The sequence below is a fragment of the Cynocephalus volans genome, chromosome 3, assembly GCF_027409185.1.
Source record: "Cynocephalus volans isolate mCynVol1 chromosome 3, mCynVol1.pri, whole genome shotgun sequence".
NCBI lineage: Eukaryota > Metazoa > Chordata > Mammalia > Dermoptera > Cynocephalidae > Cynocephalus > Cynocephalus volans.
This window is the reverse complement of record NC_084462.1, coordinates 119,028,299-119,049,459: the sequence shown is the minus strand read 5'-3', so window position 1 is coordinate 119,049,459 and position 21,161 is coordinate 119,028,299. Positions and strand designations below refer to the sequence as shown.

Below are 21,161 nucleotides of genomic sequence, written 5' to 3'. Positions count from 1 at the left end.
GAAAAAAAGGGAGGTTGAGAAGTTTCCCTATGCATCCTCTCTGGGGGTAGTGCAAGGGAAAGAATGTGGGTTTTAGAGTCAGGCCTGTCTGTACTGTGTAACCTAAGAGTGAGATTTTAGTCTCTCAGGACCTCAGTTTCTCCTCTGTAAAGTGGGGATAATACCTGCTTCATATGGTGGATGTGATGATTAAATGAAAAACTGCATGCAAAATGCCTAGAGCAGTGCCTGGCATGAAGTAGGTACTTGACTTGCTCCTCTGCTCATCCTCCCAGACCTCCAGTGGCACCTAGCACTTTCAGGACAGTGCCAGTTTCTGTCTGGAAAAAGGCTACATTATCTGTTAAGTTGCTCTGATGGCCCAGTCTGTAGACTAAGAGTTATGGTCCCCAGAGTAAATCGACCTTTTGTTATTAAATTGCCTTGGCCTTGCTAGTTTCTGGAGTTGTCATTTTGCCCTGTAATTGATTTACAGTTTTCTCCCTACTTTTCTCTTGCAGATGTTGTTACTAGTCTGAGGCACTAGATGGCGCCATTCTACTAAGTATCAAAGACTTTCACAAATGGCAACTTCTGTCCTGCACTAAAAAAAGAGACAGGTTCTATCACATGCATCAGTGTAGCCATATATTCTAGCACATTCAAAAAATCTCTTTACATTTTTTTTTTTGTGTTTCATTTATAACAGGGAGAGTGTGATGCTTAATAAATCACCTTGAAATTCACATATTTGATTTAATTCCAGGGTTTAGGAGAACAAGAAAAACTTGGAGTAGATTCAAAGGGAAGCCACAAATTTGACTGAAATTGGAAAATGAAGTATATGTGGAAAGGCCAAATAAAAAAATGTGGGTTACTTGGTATTTAAAGAATGGTACAGGTCAGGACTGGATATGACTTAATAGGTTTAGCAGTGTTTTTAAAAGTGTCCCATTATTATTTTTTTTTTCATAATATTAGAGATCTACTGGAGTCACTAGCGTTTTATTCTTTGGTTTCAAAAAAACGGAAGGGCTGGGGCTAGAGGGAGGAAAACGATCACAGGCAAAGAAAGAATCAGAATATCTTCCTAGACACTTATTTTTTTGAACTTCTCTTTTGTTACTTATCATATGATCCCTCAGACTGTGATTTTGTTTTGTTTGTTTGCTATTCCTTGTTTATACCTGTAATATCAGGTAGATGAGTATGACGAGGCTGACCAGTTACACCATTGCACATGTGTGATTATATACCAAGTCCACAGGAGGGCGCCAAACTTTAGTTTCTTCCCAGAAAGAAAGTCCGTTTAATGAGTCCATATTGGATCGATCTCTTTTCTTCCACTCTTGCCCCACAGAACCACCAGCCTTCCCCGCAGGGTCCCAGATTTATCCTGGAGAAATGGCATACTTGTATGACTTTTCAGGTTCTTCAGATTTCTCAATGCAAATAATGTATAAGTCAGTAAAACTTTCCATTGCTCATAATGACTGCCCCTCATTGCTTAACTTAGCTGCATTATGCTAACAAAGCTATATCTTTTCAAAGATCATCTGTCAGGAAGGATTCGGGTGAAGAAATAAAGAAAGGAGGTGTTAGGATTCGGGTGAAGAAATAAAGAAAGGAGGTGTTGGTGCTGGAGGATTGGGATGAGGTGGTGAAAATCCAGTCCAGCTATTTTTTTTTTTCTTTGCTGATTGTAAATGCAATGTATGCTCATTGCAGAAAATTTGGAAAAGAACACAGAACAGCGTAAAAAAAAAAAAAAAAAAAGAAAGAAAGAAAACAAAGCTATTCACAATTCTACCATTTGTAGGTAACTACAGTTAATATTGTGAAATGTTTCCCTCTATAGCTATGGGAATTTGGAGAATTGGAGCCAACTATTTGTGGAGAGCTGATGTGAAAGATCATTGGGGGGCGTAAAGATGAATTCAAGAGCAGGAATAAGCCACATGCATGTGCATCAGTGGGTACAGAAAATCTCTCTTCTCAGAGAGAAAAGTGAAGCAGGGATTCAGAAAGAAAAAGAAATGAAAGACTTTTGACCCCAGAGAATGACTGAGACAGTGAGAGTAGATTCCTGGGTTTCCTGTGCCTCTTCTGTTCCCAGATCCCAGGGTTAGGCCTCTCGAGTCACAGTGCCTGTCATAAGACCTGTGAGCCATTTCTCAGCAGCCTTTCAATAGCCCAAATAAGTGAGTTCTCATTACTTGAAATCAAAGAACTCTGACTAGAATAGCCACACAAAATAATAGGTGCTTAATAATTTTTTGCTGTTGACAATCCTACGGAAAGTGCCCTTCTCATTCTGTTACTCACTGTAAAGTGCAGTGCTGCTGCTCTGCCCAGAGCCCCTTGGGTCCCCATCAACTAAATTCAATGTACTTTCACTTTCAACAGCCAGTAGCTATAACTTTGTTTTTGGAAAACTGCCCTCAGCCTAGTGGATCCCACTTTACATGCCTGTAAGAAGAGGTTGAAGTGCCTGAAAATTTGTGCCCCACTGGGGTGTCCCTTAACCAGTGACTGGTGAGTATGGGAGTATAAAACCCTAGCTCCCTTGTCCTGGGCTGAAACAGCTTTGAGGCCTAACTTAACTCTCCAGAGTTCCCCTGCAGGATCCTGCTGACGCTGTCCTCCCCTCCAGGGGACTTGGTCTGAGATTGAGCTTGTGGGAGACAGCTTCTGTCTGACATGGCTCCCAGTGATCCCCCCTCCTGGTATCCTGATTACCTTGTGTGGTCCACTATCCTTGAGTGCAGACAGAATGACTTGCTTTGAACCAATAGAATATGGCAAAGGTAAGGGGATGTTGCTCCCACAATTAGGTTACAAAAAACTGACTCTGTCTTGCCAGCGGACTCTCTATTGCTTTTACAGCTTGCACGCTTTGTTGAGGTGAGCTGCCTTTTTGCAGAGGCCCATATGGCAAGCAACTGAGGGCAGCCTCTGGCCAACAGTCAACAAGGAGCTGAGGCACTCAGTCCAACAACCTGTAAGGACCTAACACTACCAACAACTTCTGGGTGAGTGTGGAAGCAGATCCTTCTCGGGTTCAGGTGAGACTATAGACCCTGCTCTGACATGCTCCACGTATAGGTGAGATCATGCAGTATTTGTCTTTCTGTGCCAGGCAGCAGACTCTAAGGATGGGATGATAAACTTGGATAACTCACCAGCCAAGTGGCAACAAGGACCATCACTGTAATAAGTGGAGTGTTCAGGTGTATCGTAGTCTGGCAAATACTAAGACTTTCATCTATGATGAATCGGGATGGGGAGATGGTGGAAGGGGATATTCTGGTTCATGCACCATCTCTAGTATTTGGGAGATTAGAGGGAAATAGTAAGTAAAAGTATAGTGGAATTAGTTGGTTATTTGGGTGCTTATTGATGCACTGAAGAGAGAAAATGATATGCTCATTACCAAAATGAAGCACGGTGTGAAAGTCTGTAGCCTCCAATGCAGCAGCCAGAAGACAGACCATACTTAGATAAGGTTCAGAACCTGGGTGTAAGAGTAGCAGGACTTCAGAGGAAACTAAATTCGCAGCTTTTCATATGCTCAAGTCAAGGACCTATAGGGAAGGTGTAAACCCCGAGATTTGAGATGGGGACACTTGGGTGCACTAGGGTATACTGAATCCCCAGATTCCCCTGAACCCTCCGGGCCTGCAGAATGGACCATTGCCTCTTGCTAGAGGACAGTAGCACCTACCCCTTCTCTGAAGGCTGTGCAGAGGCAGTAAATGAAGCAGATGCTTTACAAGACAATACATACAGTCCTTGTGATCTGCCCTCATTTCCCTTGCTGGCCATTCGATTAATAATTTGGGTCAAATATTATCACCAGAATGGCATACAGTGCTCTAGGTATCATTCTGATGCACATAAACTAGAGTGGGACCATTTTTCCTCCCCCAGTGGATTTGGAGCTGTGAGAGAGTAAGTTGATAACTGGCACATAAGCTCGTTCTCTGAGACTTTTGATCCCTCGCCTGACACTGCTGCCAATGCAGTTCTGGCCTTTCCACCTCCTTTAACGTGGGCCATCATTTTTTCCATTGTTCCAGGAGCCATCCAGCAGCATATTGAGACTCTCTCCAGAAGACCCTGCCAGAACATCACATCCTGAATCACAGGAGAGTATATTCATATTAATAAACTCTCTCCCTATCTAACTCTATAGTCTGCACTCCCAGTTCATCATTCTCAAGATCCATTCCCAGGCTAACATGCCAGTTTGTACTAGCCAGATCCACAGATCAGCTCCTTTCTTCCTCAGCAGGGTCAGCAGTTCCCCAGTTTGGACATGATAGCCAACAACTTGATTTAAGTTGCCACAATGGAAGGTAATGGACATTCACCCATTTTCCAGACCTAAGCCAGTTCAAACACTCAAGGGCCCTTGCTTAAAGGGCAGCTGAATCCTTTTGGGAAGGACCTTGCAGTGTTGCCACAGTGTATACTATAAATTTTCGCCCAAGCATTCCTCAATGGGAGCCACAGCTATTTACTAGAGTGACTGTGCACTGAGGAAAAGGCAATACATAGACCTTTCAGGTATTACTAGACACTGGCTCTGAACTGATACTAATTCCTGGGGAAGCAAAATGTTATTGTGGCCCAGCAGTCAAAGTGGGGCTTATGGGGGTCAGGTAATAAATGGGAACTTAAATCAGTTCCAACTCACTATGATCCATATGGACCCTTCCTGTTTATATTTTCCAAGTTCCTGAATACAATATTGGAATGTACATACTTGTTAACTGTCAGAATCCTCACACTGAATCTATGACCCTGGGATAAGGGCCATAAGACAGGCAGTGCTAAGCAGTAAGAAGGAATTTCCCATCCCTACCAAGGTAGTAAACCAGAAGCAACACTACATCTATGGGTGAATGATAGATATTGTCTCCATCAAAGACTTGAAAGATGTAGGGTTGGTAATACCTATCACATTCCCATTTAACTCACCAGTTTTGCCTGTATGGGGTTTGGATAGATGGAGAATGACTAAGAATATTGGAATCTTAAGCAGGGGGTGACTCTGACTGCAGCTTCTGTCTCAGATATAGCATCTTTACTTGAGCAAATCAACATAGCCCCTTGGCACTTGGTATGCAGCACTTGGTAGATCTAGCTAATGCTTTTCTCTCCATACCAATTTGTACTGACCATCAGAAGCAGTTTGCTTTTACCTGGAAGGGCCAATGGTACACCCTCACTTTCACAGGTCTCTTGAGTGTTAGCCAAACCATTCTACACAGTTTAGGAATCCAGGCATATCTTTACCTTGGATATTTTTTCTTTTCATGTAAGAATGGCTGACCATGTGCACTCACCAAAATCTTCCCCTGGTCTGGAGAGGAGGCACGTGGATTCACTTATGTGAGTGGGAGCATCCTTATTGCACATTAAAGCCCACTAGAGAGCATACACTGCAAAAGTGACAACTGGTCAGCTGGTCAGGAGGCCTCATCTAGTAGATGTCAGCTAGCCTTTGTCCTTGGTCACCTAGTGTTTGCACGATGGGCCTATAAATGGAGTAGCCATGGTAGCAGAGATAGAGATTTTACATGTGTTGGGTCCTTCCTCAAGGCTTGTCTAGCTACTGCCACTGCTGAATAATTGATCTTCCAGCAGCAGAGATTGAGTCTGAGCCTTCAATGTATTAAATGTCTTGAAGAAACCAAGCAGATACTTGATTGGTTATATCAGATCCTTCTGTCCTGGAAAGGGCAAAAATTTTTCTTAACTGGGGTGAATCACAATGTATGAATTTGGTTTTTCTGCCTTCAGTTCCTCAGCCAGTACCAAGGTCTCACAGAGTGTCTGATATACCACTATTTGAGGGCTCAAGAATATCTGATATACCAATATGGGATCCAAATGTTACCCGACCAACAGGTACCCACTTTAGGTTAAAAAGGTATGACAATGGGCATATGAACATGGAGTAACTGATCTTACCGTATATTGCATGGTATGCTGATTGGTTGAAAAGCCTTAGAATAGCTTCTGGAAGGTGTGGCTAAAGTGTCACTTTGAAGAGGATGATCTGCAAGGTTGGAACACTGCCCTTCAAGGTGTAGTGCTTCTTGCCAATCAGTGGACATCACGTGGTTTTGTGCAGAGCATGAGTCTGGGTCCAAGAGGTGGAGGAAGGAACAGCACTGCTCACCATCAATCCCAGTGACCTGCTTGGGAAATTAGTGCTTTTTGTCCCATAATTTCAGGCTCTGGGATTCTAGAGGTTCCAGTTCCCAGAGGGGGATACATCAGGATTCTCAGAGTCCTACTAAACCTAAAAGTATGTTTATACCTTGTCCTTTTATGCTTCTCATGCATTAGATTAATAGGCTAAGAAAGGAGTATACTGGTAGGGGTGATTGACCCTGATCGTCATGAGGAGGTGGGGTTGCTGCTCTCTAGGATGGAAAGACCTTGGTGCTGTCATGTGAAAAAGGAATCATAGCTGCTGCAGCCTGCCAGGGGCATAGTAGCCAGGAGCTCAGACCCCTCGGGGATGAAGGTCCAGGTCACTCACCAGGCAAGCTGTCTAGACTAGAAGTCGTGCTAGCCAGAGGGTAAAGAATCTAGAATGGGTGGTGTGAGCTACTGCTTAGGGACCAAATATAGCAGTGGGAACTATGGCTTGTCCTGCTGACTTCCTCTTATAAAGAGGATCATGTTAACAAGGTTGAACTAATAATAAGAATAATCATAATTTATAGAGCTCATATATTCTTGGTCCTGTTTTAAGTACTTCACATTTGTATATTCAATTCTCACAAAACCCTATAATGTTAGTAGTATTATTATGATAGTTTTACAGATGAAGAAACTGAGACCTAAGGTGAAGTAACTAAGTGATCAAGAATTCAGAGGAGGATGTGGGTGATGGGGTAACTTTTGAAATGGCTTTTGATCTTTTGCTTCAGAGTGGAAAGGCCAAACAGCAGATTTGGTGGATGCAAAGAAGAGAGATGTTACAAGTGGAGGAATACGATACACAGATGTACACAGGGATCAAATAGAGATGTATGCTTGGTGAGTGATAGGTAAATGAATTTGGCCAGAGAGCAGGACTGTGATGGGAAGGACTGGGAGATAAATTTTAAAAAGTAGAACTGGGCTATACTAGGTAGGATTCTGAAGCCCAGTTAAAAACTTCAAATTTTTGGCCATCATGAGGAATGATTGAGGGTTTTAAAGGACAGATGTGGCACGATCAAAGGACCTCTGTAGAAGAGTGGCCTTCATATCCTGGGTGGTGTAAGCAGGTGCCAGGCTGGCTGCCTAAGAATCGCTTGGGGACACTTTAATAACATAGATTCCTGGGACATGCTTTGGGAATTCACCAGATGTACATCTCTATTGATTGTCTTTTCCCTTTTTCCCTTGTCCTTGACTGCCAGGTTCCTTTTCACTTTAAAATGAATGCCTTTTTCTTGCTCTCTCACATTTATTCGTGATATCAGTAAATTGTGACTTCTGACTCAGGTACCTATTTTGTCTGAGGTTTCTCAATTCATTCCTTAACTATTCAGCAACCTTAAGTTTTTCCTGTTGGATGTCTTGCTAATAAGACTCATGAAGAATACGCTCTTCTCTTTGGAGTCCAAAAATAAATTGAATCTTTCTGATATTTTTTAAAAAAGATGACTGGTAAGGGGACCTTAACCCTTGACTTGGTTTTGGCAGCACCACACTCTCCCAAGTGAGCCACGGGCCGGCCTGATATTTTTTTAAAAGACAATTTTTATAATTCACTTTGCTTTACTTTTCCAAGATAAATAGTATCTGCCCTTTTAATGGTTCCCATTGTATCACAGTGTCAGATCGTCAATGTTCTGTCATTTTCCAGTGTACCTGTGACCTTCTTAGAGTAGTACCCAGAGTGGCATACAGTGTCCTAGATATCATTCTGATCCACATAAACTAGAGTGGGACCATTCCCGCCTCCCCTACTGGACACTAGATCTCACAGCTCAAATTCATTCATAGCCAACAGCCCCTTCAGTCTGCTGCTGCTTATAAAGCTTGTGGCCACTAAAATCTAAGCTTTTCTCATTCTTGCTCTTTGTTACACCTCTTTCATCAATTGCATGTGCAGTTGGTTCCTAAAGAGTTATAGAGCAACTAGACTCAGTACTTTACTCAATTTATTCATCCAGTTTTCTTGTGATGGGTAACAGTATATTGGCACAGTTGTGATTCCATCCATTTTTCTCTTTTTTTAAATGACGTAAACCAGTATTTGCTTTTTTTTTTTTTTGCAGCTGGCTGGTAAGGGGATCTGAACCCTTGACCTTGGTGTTATCAGCACCACACTCTCCCAAGTGAGCTAACTGGCCAGTCCTGCTTTTATTTATTTATTTTAATGTGCTAGGTTTGTTATATTCCTTCATTGTTTCCATAAAACTAAAAAACAAAACCCTTTTTTGGTTTGTATGTTTTGTCATTAGTCACAAAGAATAAGAACTTTCAAAATTGAATTGAGTTTTGTCCTTTAACTAGTAGATATATGTCTTGGTCACTGGATTTTTAGATGAGTGAACGAGGAAAAGAAAATTGATACCTAGGATATAGATAAAATGTGATAATGCATTGTTTTTAAAAAATTGAGATGTAATTCACATACCATAGGAAAAGTGTTCAGTTCAGTTATTTTTAGTATATTCACAAAGTTGTGAAATCATCACCACTATCTAATTCCAGAACATTTCCATTCCCCCCAGTGAGATCCCACACCAGGTAACAATTACTCCCGATTTCCCCTCCCCCAGCTCCATTTAGACTTCTGACTTCCTGCTGTTACCTATGTATGGACACTGAAGCCTTCCACTCTGGGAGCTGATTGGCACTTTTTTTTTTTTTTTAATTCTAAACTACTCAGGGGAGAATCTTCTGTTTCTAGAGTTCCAATATCTCCTATTAAATTGTTGTGGATTCTCAGGAAGCGATGACCCATGTGTGATGACAAGGGGCCTTTCCTCACTGTCGTCTTCCCCACCTCAGCATCAGCTTCTGCAATATTCATGCCATCCTTTCCAGTCAAATGCCAATTCTCTTTAAAGAAAGAAGCAAAGTAGAAGTTAAGCAGTTCTGCTTCCTCTATGATCTGTTAACATTGCACCATAATCTTTATCCAACAGACATACATCTTCCTAGTTCTTGCTCCAAACTGAATCACTAAAGCCTGCTTGTTTTTCCTCACTGTCCCTAGCAGCACTTGTGCATTCTGGCATCAGCCTTCCTGACACAGTTCCCATCGGTTTGTGCCAACTTTTGCATTTAATCTTGGTTATGGGTTTCTTGACACCACCTGTGGTATGTGTGTCCTTTCTAACCCTGAGCTTGCTAAGATACTTTCGGTGTGGCCACTTTAGTCCTTGTTCTCTTTTTTTCCTCCCAGGAATAATTTCGAGGCGTTAGTTCAGGATTTTACCAATGAAAGCACAACTCTTCCTGCCTAATCTTCCCTTGTAGGACTCCAGACCGAGTCTCTATAGTTGTGTTTTCTTCCTGCCTCCGACTGTGCCAGCTCTCCCTTCCCTGATGGTCATCACTCTGGGATGACAAACTCCCTTTGTTCCCCAAGGTTCCTGTCACTTTCTCTTCACCAGACAACTCTTCCATGTTGGTCCAGAAGAGCAGTTTCCCTCATTATTTCCTCCACCTCTGAGAGATCATACTGTCAGGTAGAATTTGTCAGATGCACTTTCATAAGTGGGATAGGAAAATGACTTTATAAAACCTTTGTAGCAGGTGATCATTTGTTTTTTTATAAACATCATGAAATACAACTTGCAGAAATGCACCTGAGAGCAGGCATGAAAGGAAAAGAGGACGCTTGTATCCTGAGCTGACAGAAAACAGGGCCACATACGCACATACTTTGTTTCTCTAGAAAATGATGCCATTTTCTGAGCCCAGGCCATAAAAGACTGGTTGCTCCTACTTCTCCTTTCATAGAAAGCTTTCTCTAGGGGTCTTGAGCTACCACATAAGAAGTCCAAATGCTCTAAGGCCACCATGCTGGAGTCTCAGAATGAGACAGTCCCAGCTGAGCCCTGCTGTCCAGCCATCCCCTCAAGGTGATGGACATAGGACTGAAGGTATCTTGGACTCTTCAACCGGCCCTTCTACCAGTTGAACACCAGCAAGTGATCTCACTGACTGTATTGATGCCATGTGGAGCAAAGGAACTGAGTTTTGATGACATTCCTGACCCACAAACTCATGAGGTGTTATGATTGCTGTTTTAATTTGTTCAGTAAGCCACAATAGGTAACTTGAATAGAAGTTGGTATATGGAAGTGGGATGCAGCTCTGGTAAAACCCCAATACACGAGGCACTGGATTTAGGACTGGGCAGTCAGCAGAAGCTGGAAGGCCTTGAAACGCCTGTTAGTAAAGGCTGGAAGGCCATTGAAAAGATTATTGGTGAAGCCGGCAAGGACAGGGAGAAAACTAGATTTGGAGACTGGAAAAATGTGATCCTTGTTATGTAATGGAGGAAAATTTGACAGCACTATTATCTACAATAATGTGGAAAATAGAAAATAAACCTAACAAACTTGTGGATTTGGTTAGAGAGATTTCCTGGCAGAATGTTAAAAGTGCCAATTGATTTCTTTAAGCCACTTATGATAAGCTATGGATAGAGAGATATAAGTTTTAAAAAAAAAAGAGAAAATTTTTGGTGTTCAAACATTTTTAAAGTAAATATAGATGAGCAAGGACTTAATGGGTTTGAAAATAAAAGTGATCCCATACCCACTGTCAGCTTCAAACCCCACCTAAAACACATTTTAGTGCACAGTAAATAGGACTGATGGAGGGGCTAAATGCTTGTAATTCAGAGGAGCTAGATTTAACATGAAATCTGATGTTTTAAATATTAGTAATCCCCTTCATGGAAATTTTGGGGAAGCCAGGGCAGGGACAGAAGTAGGCAAGATTGGAAAGCTAAAGAAAAAGAACACTTAGTTGAATCACCTAGTTAGAAAATTATAAGAAAATGCTCATTGAACTTCTCCCATCATTAGAAAGAAAAATAAATAATGAAAATTGACAACAAAGACACAAAGAGCTAATTTTCAATTTCAATTTGTCTTCTGGAATGATGCCTCTTTGGTATTTTATGAAGGGTAAATTACATTTGAAATGAAATCTTTTAAATGAGTTATCTTTTGGGTATTTTGCATACCTTTAAAATGCATTTTACCTATTTGTGGTGGGTGGGATAGTAAGATGAATTCTGAATAAGTTGAGAGGAAAATAATTTCAGGAGGTAATGGATGAACTTGGTCTGGAAGATTAATCAGGGCAGTTGCAAGAGAGAGCCAAATGCATAACCAGAGTAGAACTAAATATCTGATTGTAATTAAAACTTTAGGTTTCTAATGGCTGCATGAAAGATATTTTAATAAACGTGAAATGCACTTTCTAAATGGCACGCTAACTTTTAATGACTTGGGTGTTTTGTTTGATTAGTAACCTGGACTGTTAAATTAAAGCCAACTGCAAGTGCGTGATAAAATATTGATGGTTTCAGGCAAATGAATTGGTAGAGTTATGCTTGACAGAGTTTTTGTATCATTAAGGATTTTAACTGGTGGAAAATATATATTGCTGGTGCTTAAAGATAGTTAAAGAGGATCTTCCTGTTTATATGACCTCGTTTTAATTTTACAGTAATAATAAGGGGGAAATCTGAATTATTCACAGATGGTTGGTCAAGAGAGGTCACTTAATTAAAAAAGTGTTATTTTAATTACACCTGTTTCACATTCCTGGCATAGGAAATTAAATATTTTGAGGCATTTGATTATTTCTGTTTCACAAAGTATCTGGACTCTTGCTGACTCTCCTGAAGACCTGAGATTGTTGTGTGTGAGGCTTTTACTTCTTGTTAGTAGGGAGTTTTGCTTTAAGAATCAAGATTTTAAAAATAATTATTTCATTGACATTTTTAGCAATAATGTCAATGAAAAAATATAATTTTATAGGCATATGTGTAGATATATGTATAAATATATGCAATATGTTCTTATATACGCAGGACAATGTGTAGAAGGATAGGTAAGAAAATATGAGGCGTGCTTACTTCCACAGAGTCAAAAGGGAGGGAGGTTTTATTTCTCACTTTATTCTTTTTGTGAAATGTGAATATGTTTTGCAATGAGAATGCCTTAGTTTTATAAAAAATTGCCCTTTGAAACCCAGATTTTATCTTTTAACAACTTAGCTGTTCTTTTTCCTGCCTCTGTCCCCATAACAGAACATTTTCTTGATTCTGCCAGATGATATGGTTAATTTTAAGAAGCTTTTATTATTGGATCAAGTAAGTTCCTTTCCTTCTTTCTGTCCCTCCAGCCATTCACCGATTCTCAAATATTTAGTGGTTCATGTCTCAATGCTTTTTATAGCCTAAATAACTTTTTGAAAAAACAGACCTTAACAGCATTCTCAAGGTAGCTTTCTCTCTGATAAGACTTTAGCTGTGTGAAGGAAAGGAAAAAGATGAAACTTTGAGATAAAGGAATTTGGGGAGGATGTTAGAACAATGATTTAGGGGGTCTTAGCACTGTGTGCCTAAATATCATCTTACATAGAAGGAAAATATTAGTATCTTTTCAATTAATGAATGACTTGCAAAGTACTAGAAAGACACCTTGAGGAGTAGTGATGGAGCAGCATATTCATAAAGGGGCCAGCTCTTTCCCATGGTGGTGACCTTTTGGTACTTTAGGACCATAGGAAGTTTGGAATTGAAAAGACACGGGGAGATTCCTGGACAGTATTTCACACACATGCACACGAGCGCGCATGCGCGCGCGCACACACACACACACACACACACACACACACACACACACACACACTCTTCTGTCCTATTGCTTGCTCCTCAAATGATTGACCCTCAAGGGGTGAAGGTTATAAAATTAATTCAAGTTTTGCCACTTGTTGTATTGCTCTGAGCTAGTTTCTATACCTTTCTGGGCCTCTTGATTATGAAATGAAGGTATTTATGCTATGTCAGAGTTGTTCAAATTAGTACAGTACTCCTCAACTACTACATTAAAGTGCAGTAAAAAGTTTTTTATTTACTACTTTTAAGGAATTCTAATTGGTTGAACTTATTTTTGAGATAGCTAATTTTTGTATCAGTAAACAGTAGTAACAATAATAGCTGCAATTTGTTGAGTACTCACTGTGCTAAGTGCATTTAAGTACACTATCTCATTTAATTTCTTCTGCAACCCGATGGAGTAGGCTAAATTTTCCAGATGAAGAAACAATCTGCGGGAAGTTGAGCAACTTGCTAGTAAATGACAGAGCCAGAGATTAGAACCCACAATATTAAGTAGTAGGTAATTTGGCTGCTATAGTGGAAACCCAAATAAAACAGCTTAAACGACTACAAGTTTATTCCTCTCTCACGAGGGTCTGAGGCTAAGAAGGTGTATACGTGTATTTGCACAGTTGCTAGAGTCTCAGACTCTTCCTATCTAGTTGCACTGACATCCTCAACATGTGGCTTCCATTTTTTTTTTTTTTTTTTTAAGAAGATGACTGGTAAGGGGATCTTAACCCTTGACTTGGTGTTGTCAGCACCACACTCTCCCAGGTGAGCTAACCAGCCATCCCTATATAGGGATCCGAACCCATGGCCTTGATGTTATCAGCACCACACTCTCCCAAGTGAACCACAGGCTGGCCCTTGTGGCTTCCATCTTAATCAAGATGGCCATTCCAGCTCCCAGCGTCCCGCCCACAGTCCAGTCAGCAGAAAGGAGGAAAAGGGGTAAGTATAAGGCAGGCTGCTTCCCTTTAAGGGCACGGACCCTGCCATTCTCCACACCGTTTCTGCTCCCATCCTGTCAGCCAGAACTAGGTCACAAAACCAACTAGCTGGTGGGGAATGTTGAGAAGGTAGTCATTATTCTGGGTAGTCATGTGTTCTACTAAAAAAATTTTTTTTTTCCTAGGGAAGAAAGGAATAATGGATATTGAAAGGTAGTAATATCTTCTTCATCTATTTTGTAAGATTGCCAAATTTAGGCTTTTAATCATTAGAGTATGAGTAAGCTTTATTTTGTCAAAATATAGCATATTAGGGAAACCTACCTTTCTTTTTTTTTTTGTCTTTTTTGACTGGTAAGGGGATCGCAACCGTTGGCTTGGTGTCGCCTGCACCGCTCTCAGCGCACCGGCCATTCCTATATAGGATCCAAACCCGCAGCGGGAGTGCCGCTGCACTCTCCCGAGTGTGCTATGGAGCCAGCCCCGGGAAAACTTTCTAATAAACAGAGCTGTGTAACCACAGAAAGAGGAGTGAGCTCTTTTCACTACAGGTCATTCCAACAGGCACGGGTTGACAAACACTGCCGTGTACTGCATAAGTGTTCTGCACATGTATACTGTGTATTGTACAAGTGTTGGATAGTCATGTTTCTTCCAATTCTGAAATTCTATAGTTCAATTAAAATTGCCTGGTGGCTATAGCACATATGTTCATCCCACAAACATACACAAGTATGAAACCATGCACAAACTCTTGGGCTTTCTACCATGTAGAATGTTATCTCTAGATTTAGATCTATACTTGAGCTTTCTAAAGTTATATATCACACACTGAGCTTAGCATCTCCTTCACCTCATCTTAAACAACATGCACCTCCCTACTTCTAAGTGACCTACCACCACTCTTTCAGGTGCCCCACCAGAAAGTTTGACCTATTTCTTCCTATTTTCTTCATACCCCAACTGTTACCAACATTGTACAGATTTTTCCTCCTCAACAGTTTCTTCGATTTTTCATCTCTTCTCCTGTTCCTTCTGCTGTCCCCATAGGTCAAACTCTCATCTTCTTCTTGTGTCTAGACTGCCACGGTGGCTTCTTAAGGACTCTCCCAGCCTCCAGCCTGTGTCCTGTCCTGGCTGGCCTTCACACTGCTGCCACGCCGATTCATATTCCACGGCTTTGAGCACGCTTCTCCTATGCTCAGGATCCCATGGGTGCCCCGTCTGTCTCCGTCTTGCCTCCTGCTCTAATAAGACTCCTTGCTCTGACTTTGGTCAAGGCCCTTCCTACCTTTGCTTCACCTGATCTTACCAACCTTACTCCCCTCCACTCATAACATACACCTTCTTCTGTGCAAACATTTTGACTCCGGTTTAGTCTTTCTTCATTTGAATTCTCTCTCTTGCTGCCTTCTACCACTCTCTCTCTCTTCTTTTTTCATTTCTTTATTTCACCAACAAATGGTTTGAGTGCCTACCATGTGCCCTGGAGACCATGCTAGGGATGTGTCTGTGAACAAGATTAGACACAGATCCTGCTCCCATGGAGCTTATGATCTAGGTTAAAATTCCCTGTGTCTGTTATGCTCATTTATGCCTCTGAGTCTTGTCCTAGTCTGTTTCCTCTTCCTGAAAGCTCTCCTTTCTTCCTTCCACCCATTTAAACTGTGTTCATTATCTAAGGCTGAACTCAAGCTTCATATCTCCTTCAGGCATATTCTCCAACTGCTTCCAGGCACTTCTGTGCATGAACACCTTCAGTGCAGTCACCACTGTGTACTTTCTCTTCTAATTGTTATTTTTCTTGTTGAGCTAATGGTGTGAGACTCTTGAGAGGAGGAAATATGCCTTATCTATTTCTATGTTAATGTTAGTATACAAATATATAGTCCTCTGTTACTCTGTGTTCATGAAACCCTTGATACACCAGATCTTTCAAGATCCTCAAATTCCTAAGAGTTGTTTTTGTTCAGGCTTCTGGCCTTTCTCAGACTTAGTTTCTGTTCAGAGTCAAGTGTAGTCTTTGCATATTCTCACACCACTGCCTTTTCAATATTCACTGAAGGTATCTCTAGAATTTGGTCCATTTTCTACATGTTAACACAATTCTGACAGCCTTATGGTTATTGCTGTGTTCCTGAAGTGAGGAGAGAATGACACAGGAAGCAGAACTGAGGTTGTTAATTGCTTGAGTTTCAGAATAAGAGAGACCTTGGGTCAAGTCCCTGCTCAGCTAGCCCAATCATACTAGCTCTGTGATTGCTTAATCATGCTAACTAGCTCTGTGATCTTCCTCAAATTACACTAATTAGCTGTGTGGTCTTGCTCAATCGTACTGACTGGTTATATGATCTTGAGCAAATATCTCAACCTCTGAATCTCAGTTTTCTCATCTATATAATGGGGATGAAGTTGTTATAATATTAGAGGAAGTAATTAGTATGGTACCCGGCATATGGCAAATTAAGGAAACAATAATAACGTTGTGATTTTAGAATAGCTAACTAGGCCAACTGGGCTCCCTTACTAAGTGACTGTCTCCCAAACACTGGTGTCATGGTGTTTAACATTCAGATTTGGGCCTCAGCAAAAGACAAATTGCTATAGGTCATGGGTCTTGGGGACTGCTGTGAATGCTAAATCCACGAATACCAGAGGTTTAGTAAGCTTTTGTGATTGCTCAGCTTCTGGATGGTTCTGGATCTTTAGAGAGGCTCAGCATATGATTTTTTGATTCCTGGTGGGGGATGGTTAGGTAGGGAGTGTTAGAGTAGACAGAAGAGTAGTTAGAGAGACAGACTGGTCAGGGCCCCCCAGCCACCTGCATCTAAATCCAACTTCATTCTGGATTGGCGCAGAACTTGATCTGCTGTGTGAGAAAGCAGCACATGGCCTTCTCAAAAGATTTTATGAATGGGAGTGAGAAATGGAGGGGAGCCAAAGAGAGCAGCTGGGCTATTCTCTGGGACCATGCAACATAAAAAATCTTTTATGGAATAGGTTTTGCGTTTGTTTGGCACAATGCGATAAGGGTAAATGTTCTCCAGTGACATTCTCCGCACCACCCCCATCCCTGCTCTCCTTTGTAAGCCCTGGGAGAGAGCACAGCCCCAAGCACAGGCCAAGGAGTAAACAGTGCAGGTGGAGAAAAAGAATGCTCCCTGTGCCCCTCCTGAGGCGGCCAGCCCAGACAGGGCAGGACACGAGGCGGTTGCAGAGAGAATAAAGGTGTGCACATGTGGTTCAGGGATCTGAACAAAGGTTCAGTCATGACAATGGTCATAGGAAACCAGACTCTCCTGAGAGCTAGTTACAGGCCGAATGTGTATGTCAAAATGCAGCAAATCTGTGGAAGGAGGCTGTGTGTGGTGGCACAGGAGCACGGTTAGATGATCAGATTAGGTATCCTCCACGGGAAGGCCTGGAGGGGAGTGACCCAGGCTGGGCACAACTGTAGTGCCGCAGCTTGGGGGACAGAAAGAGAAGATCAGCAATTAGGGAAGCCACCCTGCAGTGAGGCCTGGTGGTGTTTCGTTTTGTCTTGTTTAAAATTTTTTAAAAAAACCACCGTTACAGATTGGGGGAATTTGTTCTGAGTTCTTATTTTCTGCTTGACAGGGCCCCCAGACTCTCTTGAGAATTGGTTTGTGTTATAAAAGCCCAAATGGCTAATTTCCAGGTTCCCTCTGTTTTCCTTACTAATACACCCCTATGCCCTCTTCTGATCCTCTGTCACTTTTCCTCCTGGCTGAGGGCTGGCACCGTCTTCATCCAGAGCGGTGCACAGGCAAAGGAGGGACAGCAAAGAGGGCCTGGGCTTGGTGTGGCCAGCACACCCGCTTGTTGGGGGGCGGCCGCGGGGACTTTCAGGGCGCTCTGACCCCTCCTGCAGGTGGCCTTTTCACAGCGCTGCGTGTCAGTGCCTTTGAAGCAGAAAAGAAATATCACCCTTCCTTTGAGGCCCCCTTTTGTAATATTGCTTTCCTTTGGCTGGTCGGATTAGTTAAAATATCATCAGCTTCTCTTGAAAAAAAAATTGTCCCTGTTGTCATGTCGTGAAAAGAGAGGATGTCTCTTGAAGATATTTGCCGCCCTCAAGAAATAAGAAAGAAGAGAATGGGATCCACTCTTATTCTGGAAACTTAATTTCTCTGGCAGGATTAAGCCAGTTAGATGGTGGTTTTTTTTTTTTAGATGGTGTGTTTTTAAACAAACATATATATATATTTATATTTTGTGGTTGTTCAGTGGTTTTATTAAAAGAAAAAATAAGATCCCCTCCCCACTCTGTCCCAGTGTTCTGTGTTCTTTGGGGTGTGAGAGTAGATAGTTTACAGACCCTGGCAAAAAACGTACATATTCCAAAGACCAACTCAAAATAGTAGCAGCCAGATGAGATTATGGGACCAAAGCAGTAGGGGGCAGTCTGACACAATGGAACAGAGGTTGATAGTCCAACAAAACATCAGAAACAAGGAAACAAAGGCAAAAATTGAGCTAAGAGCTGTAAATCTTGCATGCTAAGTTCCTGTGCAAGAGACAGTCGTGGTTGTATCGTAATTAAGCATGCTACTGAAACATAAATCCCTTACTGATAACTTTCTTCATCTCCCATAGAGTAAAGCACAGGCTGGTCACCCATTAATTGGAAAGATTTCTGGTGTATTCAGCACAGACTTGCCTTTTGTGTATCAGAAACAAGAAAAGAAAGTAAATGACCACTATCATTACCACCAAGTATTCCCTAACTCTCTTTATGAACATGAGGCTGTGTTGGTGCTAGAGGACAGTATTTGAAGGTTGACTCCAGTATCTTCCAACCTTGCGAGGCAGTGGGTGTGAAAACCATTTATAGGTATTGTATTAGGGCTGTTGTAACAAAGTACCACAGACTTTGTGGCTTTAAAGACAGAAATTTCTTCTCTCAGTTGGGGAGGCTAGAAGTCCAAAATCAAGGTGTTGGCAGAGACACAATCCCTCTAAAGCCTGTAGGCGAGAATAATTCCTTGCCTCCTCTTAGCTTCTGACGGTGGCCATAGATCCTTGGTGTTCCTTGGCTTGTGGCAGCATAGCTCTGATCACTTGCTCCATCTTCACATGATGTTCTCACTGTGTCTCTGTCTTCACATGGTGTCCTCTTGTAAGGACACCAGCTTATTTGATTAGGAACTCACTCGATTCTAGCATGACTTCATCTTAACTGATTACATTTGCGAGGACCCTATTTCCAAACAAGGTCACATTGGGGGATACTGGGGTTCAGGCTTTCAATATGTATTTTTCTCGGGGGACACAATTTAATTCATAACAGGACATAGATCATGTGGATTCTGCCATATGACCTGTTACTGTATCACAATATCTCCCAAACAGGGTCAATCAGTTCAGTCTCCTCTAAAAACTCTAGTTCTTACTTAGACTAATTCTAACCAAGGAACAGGGATGGCGTAAACATTTGCTCAGTGTCTACTAAGTGCCAGGCACTTTGCAAAAGTTATCTTTGATTCAACCACTTCTCACCACTGCCACTGCTATGCTGTAGCCCAAACTGCCCATTTCAGTGTTCCACAAAAGCTGGTCTTCATGCTTTCAAACTTGCCCTCTGTATGGTTATCTATTGCTACATGACAAATTAGCCCCAGACTTAAAGGCTTTCAACCACAAACGTTTATTATCTCCCAGTTTCTGTGGGTCAGGAATCTGCGCATAGCTTAGCAGGGTCCTCTGACTCAGGGTCTCTCGGAAGGCTACAGTCAAGGTGTTGGCCAGGTCGCAGTCATCTCGAAACCCACATGGGGAGGCTCTGCTTCCAGCTTTGCTCATACGGCTGTTAGAAGGCCTCAGGTCCTCACTGGCTTTTGCTAGAGATGTCAGTCCTTGTCTTGTGGGCCTCTCCATGCTCACAGTATGGCAGGTGGTTTCCCCCAGAGTAAGGGTGATCAGAGAGAGAGTGAGTGAGAGAGGGTGAACAGGAAGAGAGTCACAGTCTTTTGTAACCTAATCTTGGAAGTGACATACCATTACTTTTCTAGTATTCTATTTGTCAGAAGCAAGTCAGTAAGTCCAGCTTATGCTCAAGGGTGGGGATTATACAAGGCATGGACATGCGGAGGCAGGAATTCTTGAGAACTATTTTAGAGGTTGCCTACAATGGCCTTCCCATAGACTGTTTACTAAACAGCTACCAGAGCAATCCTGATATAATGCAAATTGATCACAACACGCTCCTGCTCAAAATCCTCCAATGGCTTCTCATCACTCTGAGAATCCAAGGTTCCTACCCAGGCCTAAATAATTTGGCCCCAGGTGTTTGTCTGATCTTTCACCTCCTTTCACTTCCCTTCTCATTACTTACTTCAGCCCCTCCTCCTCTGACATAACAGGCTCATTATGCTGTTATGGCCTTTGCCCTTTCTCTGTCCAGAACGCTCTTCCCAGGTATGTGCATGGCTTCCTTCCTCATTTCCTTTAGGACTCTGCTTAAATGTCACCATATTGAAATAACACACCTTCTTTTTTTCTTGATTTTTTTCTCTTCACTTATTTCTGAGAGTTTATCATATTCTGTTTCTTATCTGCTTCCTTCACTGTAATATACTCTCTGTTAGGACCGAAACTTTGTGTTGTCCACTGCTATATCCTTAGTGTCTAGAGTAAAGCCTGGCACACGGTAGGAGCCCAATAATTGTTTACTGAATGAATGAATCGATATATCTCATTTAAACTTCAACGTATACCACATGTTGTACACAATTATTGAAAATCAACGTTGTACCCCACATGTATGTATAATTAAAAAACAAACAAACGAAAACCCTCAACCTATTTTTCAAGTTAAATCACATAGCAAAAGTCCTGTCTTGGAGGTAGAGCTGGAAATCAAACCCAGGTTGGTCTTTTTCGAATATGCAAGAATATTGAATTTTGCTTGTTTATTATTATTATTGTTGTAAAAATGGTAATAACTACCATTGATCAGTCACTTACTTTGTGCAAGAGTATATTCTATGTCCCTCATACATGTTATTTTATTATACTTAAGACACTACTCTCAGGTAGTGTTTATTTGCATCATTTTACATATAAAGAAATTGAAGCTAAGGAAGTTTAAATAATTTGCCAAATTCACACAATAAGTGAAGAAAGGAATTCAAATCCAGATCAGGCTGGCTTTGTGGACTTCTTCATATCCCTGTACTAACACCAGCTATGTCTGTCTGTCTGTCTGTCTCTCATTTATTAATTTATCCTACCATTATTGAGCTCTTAATCCCATGCAGAAAACTATTTCAGGCTGGTGAAAGGTCTTTCAAGAGAGAGAGAGAGAGAGAAAGAGAGAGGTTATCGTAGGTACTCAT

General features: G+C 41.6%; 1 protein-coding gene across 1 annotated transcript in view; it reads right to left on the bottom strand.

Moving 5' to 3' along the window:
• Positions 1-19,701, bottom strand: part of LOC134372728 (UDP-N-acetylglucosamine transferase subunit ALG13 homolog) — a 62,737-nt gene extending 43,036 nt beyond the window's left edge. The window contains exons 1-2 of the mRNA XM_063090115.1: positions 19,470-19,701; positions 17,540-17,726 (exon numbers count right to left, since the gene is read on the bottom strand). Of these exons, the coding sequence (XP_062946185.1) occupies positions 17,540-17,726; positions 19,470-19,701 (419 nt within the window). The remainder of the gene's footprint in view (positions 1-17,539; positions 17,727-19,469) is intronic.
• Between the last annotated feature and the right edge of the window lie 1,460 nt (positions 19,702-21,161).